Here is a 7,383-nt window from a genome sequence, read left to right on the forward strand (position 1 = left end):
TACTTAGCAGAGTTAGGAATGAGTGCTTATGAAATACAGTAACATTTTGTCATAATATTTCAGAAACTGCATGGCTGGTCTCTTGCACTCTTTTGCTCTAATACACCACCTGCTTTAGGATTTATATTCGAAACATTATGTCTCCATAATCCCAAAAACGTCAGTCTTCTTGGAAAGTGGTTTGTTCCTTTGTAAGGGAAAGAGAACAAACGTTCTCAAACAACGGTTTCTCAATTTCTTTTTCCTCTGGGAAGGGATTGTGGATTCGCAGGAATATCTGAGCATTTCTGTAATCAGAAAGCAGCGACTTTCTACAAATGTTTACATTAGATTACATTTGGCAAAAAAAAAAGTACAGAATCCCATTTAGGATGTCTTCACCAAATCGTAGACATAAATATGGAAATCGTCATCAAACTTAATGAAGTACACAGATGATTTAGCTTCAACTTGATGAATAACCATGCCAGTCCTTTTTGAGCCATCTTCTTTGGCATATTCCACTTGCTTGCCCACCAGGCTGTCCACAACCTCCCTTGGTTCTCTTTCAGCTGGAGGGGAATCATTTGAGTCTGGCATGATCCGAAGATCTCCTTCTTTATAGTCATCTAAAAGTTGATACATATATAAGACTGGGTCCTTTTCATAGGGTATATAAAACCATGTGTTCCTAATAGGTGCTCGTGCTAATACCATCCCTCGCCACTCATCCTTGGAACCATCCTCTGTTTCAAACATATGCTCCACTGCTCTACCAATCATTGTGTCAGCCAAATGGGCATCGCGGATTCGGGATGAGGCAACTCTGTCTAGTAGAACTTCAAGAGCAGACACCCTTTCATCCTTGTGAAGCTCAAGTCCATAGACACAATCAAATCCATCATACTTTATAAGATAGAGGGAGGGATTCACTGGTACTTGATCCAGAACTGTTCCTTTCCACTGGGTTATTGGCCCACTGCCCTCTTTCCATCCATGCTGTATTCTACAGCCTACAATATTTCGCCTTGGCTGGGAGATTGGTTTACTTGGTCCCATATTGTTTCAATGTTTCTTATGAGATGTTCTTTTCTTCATCATATTTGCAGAAACACCTGCATGTGCTGCATCAGCTCTTGATCGCTGAGCGGCCGCCTTTCCAAATGGAGTCTTCATTCATCTGTGTATTAAAGGGCAGCAGGGCTGCCGAACTAGGGTGAAAAGTGTAGTCACTCCAAGTTTGTTGCAGTCCTTCCAGTCTACATGAAAAAGAACACCTTCCTTTCCACCTTTCAGAAAAACTCCGACCCTCAATTGCTCTGATCAGAAGTCACTTATCTGGGACAGATAGGATGTGTTTCCCTCCACTCCCCCTGCAGGTGATGGCTGCAGCACAGGGCTCCCCTGTGGCCGGTTGCCCCAATCCTCCTCCTCCCTCCTTTGTCAGTCTCCGTCACCAACACTGTGCGCTGCTATGGAAGAGCGGCTCCCGCCTCACTCCCCCTGAACTTCCAAGCCCTCTGCTCAGACACTCCAGCGCTTGTTCCCTTCCCTCACTCCCTCCCTCTCCACACACTGCCATATTTGGAGCTGGCTGCTACTAAACGGCCACCTGTCACTCTGCTGCCAGGACCAGGCCTCGTCTTCCTGCCAAATACTGATCCCACCAGAGCTGCATACTATATACTGTATTGTGCAACGTGTGTTATACACCTGGTGATTCTACATCCTGTAATCTGTACTGAGCGCTGTGTGAGATACACCTGGTAATATCTGTGCTCAGTGTGCTGCATTGTTGGGACCACCAGTATATAATTATAGTAGTACAGTACAGTAGGCCATTGCTTTATCTTGCAGCTCTGTGTCACTTCTAGTATCCTGATCAGTGCTTAATATCTGTGCTCAGTGTCAGTGCTCCATTGTGGTGACCAGTATACTACAGTACAACTGTCCAGTGCTGTTCTCGCTGCTCAGTGTCAGTTCTCCGTAGTATCATCAGTGATCAGTATAATCTTGTTCTCAGTATAATCAGTGCGCTGTTAGATGTGTGCCCGTTTTCCACCATTAGTGCAGTGGGATTTAGACAATTGATGAAGTTATTGTGTCCCCGGTACAAAATCCCATCTAGATTCCACTTCACTAGGTAGGCGATAGCGAGATTTGACCAAGTAATATCAGTGATTTATAATTATTAATTACAGTGATCTTGCCAAATAATTCCAGTGATTTTGTCATTTTCTTCCAGTGATTTGGACCAATAATACCATAGATTAGAACAAATAATTCCAGTGATTTTGTCATTTTCTTCCAGTGATTTGGACCAATGATACCATTGATTAGAACGAATAATTCCAGTGATTTTGTCATTTTCTACCAGTGATTTGGACCAATAAATAAGAATTTACTTACCGATAATTCTATTTCTCGTAGTCCGTAGTGGATGCTGGGGACTCCGTAAGGACCATGGGGAATAGCGGCTCCGCAGGAGACAGGGCACAAAAGTAAAAGCTTTAGGATCAGGTGGTGTGCACTGGCTCCTCCCCCTATGACCCTCCTCCAAGCCTCAGTTAGGATACTGTGCCCGGACGAGCGTACACAATAAGGAAGGATTTTGAATCCCGGGTAAGACTCATACCAGCCACACCAATCACACTGTACAACCTGTGATCTGAACCCAGTTAACAGCATGATAACAGCGGAGCCTCTGAAAAGAAGGCTCACAACAATAATAACCCGTTTTAGTTAACAATAACTATGTACAAGTATTGCAGACAATCCGCACTTGGGATGGGCGCCCAGCATCCACTACGGACTACGAGAAATAGAATTATCGGTAAGTAAATTCTTATTTTCTCTGACGTCCTAAGTGGATGCTGGGGACTCCGTAAGGACCATGGGGATTATACCAAAGCTCCCAAACGGGCGGGAGAGTGCGGATGACTCTGCAGCACCGAATGAGAGAACTCCAGGTCCTCCTCAGCCAGGGTATCAAATTTGTAGAATTTTGCAAACGTGTTTGCCCCTGACCAAGTAGCAGCTCGGCAAAGTTGTAAAGCCGAGACCCCTCGGGCAGCCGCCCAAGATGAGCCCACCTTCCTTGTGGAATGGGCATTTACATATTTTGGCTGTGGCAGGCCTGCCACAGAATGTGCAAGCTGAATTGTACTACACATCCAACTAGCAATCGTCTGCTTAGAAGCAAGAGCACCCAGTTTGTTGGGTGCATACAGGATAACAGCAAGTCAGTTTTCCTGACTCCAGCCATCCTGGAAACATATATTTTCAGGGCCCTGACAACATCTAGCAACTTGGAGTCCTCCAAGTCCCTAGTAGCCGCAGGTACCACAATAAGCTGGTTCAGGTGAAACGCTGACACCATCTTAGGGAGAAACTGGGGACGAGTCCGCAGCTCTGCCCTGTCCGAATGGACAATCAGATATGGGCTTTTGTGAGACAAAGCCGCCAATTCTGACACTCGCCTGGCCGAGGCCAGGGCCAACAGCATGGTCACTTTCCATGTGAGATATTTCAAATCCACAGATTTGAGCGGTTTAAACCAATGTGATTTGAGGAATCCCAGAACTACGTTGAGATCCCACAGTGCCACTGGAGGCACAAAAGGGGGTTGTATATGCAGTACTCCCTTGACAAACTTCTGGACTTCAGGAACTGAAGCCAATTCTTTCTGGAAGAAAATCGACAGGGCCGGAATTTGAACCTTAATGGACCCCAATTTGAGGCCCATAGACACTCCTGTTTGCAGGAAATGCAGGAATCGACCGAGTTGAAATTCCTCCGTGGGGCCTTCCTGGCCTCACACCATGCAACATATTTTCGCCAAATGTGGTGAAAATGTTGTGCGGTCACCTCCTTCCTGGCTCTGACCAGGGTAGGGATGACCTCTTCCGGAATGCCTTTTTCCCTTAGGATCCGGCGTTCAACCGCCATGCCGTCAAACGCAGCCGCGGTAAGACTTGGAACAGACATGATCCTTGCTGAAGCAAGTCCCTTCTTAGTATCTCTTGAAGTTCCGGGTACCAAGTCCTTCTTGGCCAATCCGGAGCCACGAGTATAGTTCTTACTCCTCTCCGTCTTATAATTCTCAGTACCTTGGGTATGAGAGGCAGAGGAGGGAACACATACACCGACTGGTACACCCACGGTGTTACCAGAGCGTCCCTGCTATTGCCTGAGGGTCTCTTGACCTGGCGCAATACCTGTCCAGTTTTTTGTTCAGACGGGACGCCATCATGTCCACCTTTGGTCTTTCCCAACGGTTCACAATCATGTGGAAGACTTCCAGATGAAGTCCCCACTCTCCCGGGTGGAGGTCGTGCCTGCTGAGGAAGTCTGCTTCCCAGTTGTCCACTCCCGGAATGAACACCGCTGACAGTGTTATCACATGATTTTTCGCCCAGCGAAGAATCCTTGCTGCCATTGCCCTCCTGCTTCTTGTGCCGCCCTGTCTGTTTACGTGGGCGACTGCCGTGATGTTGTCCGACTGGATCAGCACCGGTTGACTTTGAAGCAGAGGTCTTTCTAGGCTCAGAGCATTGTAAATTGCCCTTAGCTCCAGTATATTTATGTGGAGAGAAGTCTCCAGACTTGACCACACTCCTTGGAAATTTCTTCCCTGTGTGACTGCTCCCCAGCCTCTCAGGCTGGCATCCGTGGTCACCAGGACCCAGTCCTGAATGCCGAATCTGCTGCCCTCTAGTAGATGAGCACTCTGCAGCCACCACAGAAGAGACACCCTTGTCCTTGGAGACAGGATTATCCGCTGATGCATCTGAAGATGCGATCCGGACCATTCGTCCAGCAGATCCCACTGAAAAATTATTGCGTGAAATCTGCCGAATGGAATCGCTTCGTAAGAAGCCACCATTTTTCCCAGGACTCTTGTGCATTGATGCACTGACACTTGGCCTGGTTCTAGGAGGTTCCTAACTAGCTCGGATAACTCCCTGGCTTTCTCCTCCGGGAGAAACACCTTTTTCTGGACTGTGTCCAGAATCATCCCTAGGAACAGCAGACGTGTCGTCGGAATCAGCTGCGATTTTGGAATATTTAGAATCCACCCGTGCTGTCGTAGAACTACTTGAGATAGTGCTACTCCGACCTCCAACTGTTCTCTGGACCTTGCCCTTATCAGGAGATCGTCCAAGTAAGGGATAATAAAGACACCTTTTCTTTGAAGAAGAATCATCATTTCGGCCATTACCTTGGTAAAGACCCGGGGTGCCGTGGACAATCCAAACGGCAGCGTCTGAAACTGATAGTGACAGTTCTGTACCACGAACCTGAGGTACCCTTGGTGAGAAGGGCAAATTGGGACATGGAGGTAAGCATCCTTGATGTCCAGGGACACCATATAGTCCCCTTCTTCCTGGTTCGCTATCACTGCTCTGAGTGACTCCATCTTGATTTGAACCTTTGTATGTAAGTGTTCAAAGATTTCAGATTTAGAATAGGTCTCACCGAGCCGTCTGGCTTCAGTACCACAAATAGTGTGGAATAATACCCCTTTCCTTGTTGTAGGAGGGGTACTTTGATTATCACCTGCTGGGAATACAGCTTGTGAATTGTTTCCAATACTGCCTCCCTGTCGGAGGGAGACGTTGGTAAAGCAGACTTCAGGAACCTGCGAGGGGGAGACGTCTCGAACTTCCAATCTGTACCCCTGGGATACTACTTGTAGGATCCAGGGGTCCACTTGCGAGTGAGCCCACTGCGCGCTGAAACTCTTGAGACGACCCCCCACCGCACCTGAGTCCGCTTGTACGGCCCCAGCGTCATGCTGAGGACTTGGCAGAAGCGGTGGAGGGCTTCTGTTCCTGGGAAGGAGTTGCCTGCTGCAGTCTTCTTCCCTTTCCTCTACCCCTGGGCAGATATGACTGGCCTTTTGCCCGCTTGCCCTTATGGGGACGAAAGGACTGAGGCTGAAAAGATGGTGTCTTTTTCTGCTGAGATGTGACTTGGGGTAAAAAAGGTGGATTTTCCAGCTGTTGCCGTGGCCACCAGGTCCGATGGACCGACCCCAAATAACTCCTCCCCTTTATACGGCAATACTTCCATGTGCCGTTTGGAATCTGCATCACCTGACCACTGTCGTTTCCATAAACATCTTCTGGCAGACATGGACATCGCACTTACTCTTGATGCCAGAGTGCAAATATCCCTCTGTGCATCTCGCATATATAGAAATGCATCTTTTAAATGCTCTATAGTCAATAAAATACTGTCCCTGTCAAGGGTATCAATATTTTCAGTCAGGGAATCCGACCAAGCCACCCCAGCGCTGCACATCCAGGCTGAGGCGATCGCTGGTCGCAGTATAACACCAGTATGTGTGTATATACTTTTTAGGATATTTTTCAGCCTCCTATCAGCTGACTCCTTGAGGGCGGCCGTATCTGGAGACGGTAACGCCACTTGTTTTGATAAGCGTGTGAGCGCCTTATCCACCCTAGGGGGTGTTTCCCAACGCGCCCTAACTTCTGGCGGGAAAGGGTATAACGCCAATAATTTTCTATCGGGGGAAACCCACGCATCATCACACACTTCATTTAATTTATCTGATTCAGGAAAAACTACAGGTAGTTTTTTCACACCCCACATAATACCCTTTTTTGTGGTACTTGTAGTATCAGAAATATGTAACACCTCCTTCATTGCCCTTAACATGTAACGTGTGGCCCTAATGGAAAATACGTTTGTTTCTTCACCGTCGACACTGGAGTCAGTGTCCGTGTCTGTGTCTGTGTCGACCGACTGAGGTAATGGGCGTTTTAAAGCCCCTGACGGTGTTTGAGACGCCTGGACAGGTACTAATTGGTTTGCCGGCCGTCTCATGTCGTCAACCGACCTTGCAGCGTGTTGACATTATCACGTAATTCCCTAAATAAGCCATCCATTCCGGTGTCGACTCCCTAGAGAGTGACATCACCATTACAGGCAATTGCTCCGCCTCCTCACCAACATCGTCCTCATACATGTCGACACACACGTACCGACACACAGCACACACACAGGGAATGCTCTGATAGAGGACAGGACCCCACTAGCCCTTTGGGGAGACAGAGGGAGAGTTTGCCAGCACACACCAAAACGCTATAATTATACAGGGACAACCTTATATAAGTGTTTTCCCTTATAGCATCTTAATATATTATAATATCGCCACACAAAATGCCCCCCTCTCTGTTTTAACCCTGTTTCTGTAGTGCAGTGCAGGGGAGAGCCTGGGAGCCTTCCTAGCAGCGGAGCTGTGTAGGAAAATGGCGCTGTGTGCTGAGGAGAATAGGCCCCGCCCCCTTTTCGGCGGGCTTCTTCTCCCGTTTTTCTGACAACCTGGCAGGGGTTAAATACATCCATATAGCCCCAGAGGCTATATGTGATGTATTT

General features: G+C 47.7%; 1 protein-coding gene across 1 annotated transcript; it reads right to left on the reverse strand.

Annotated features, from left to right (window-relative positions):
- Positions 1 to 366: 366 nt before the first annotated feature.
- On the reverse strand, positions 367 to 1,220 carry LOC135050783 (spindlin-W-like). The gene has a single exon (XM_063957122.1). The coding sequence runs from the start codon at positions 1,036 to 1,038 to the stop codon at positions 367 to 369; it is 672 nt and encodes a 223-aa protein (XP_063813192.1). The 5' UTR covers positions 1,039 to 1,220.
- Between the last annotated feature and the right edge of the window lie 6,163 nt (positions 1,221 to 7,383).

The sequence above is a fragment of the Pseudophryne corroboree genome, chromosome 2 (assembly GCF_028390025.1).
Source record: "Pseudophryne corroboree isolate aPseCor3 chromosome 2, aPseCor3.hap2, whole genome shotgun sequence".
Lineage (NCBI taxonomy): Eukaryota > Metazoa > Chordata > Amphibia > Anura > Myobatrachidae > Pseudophryne > Pseudophryne corroboree.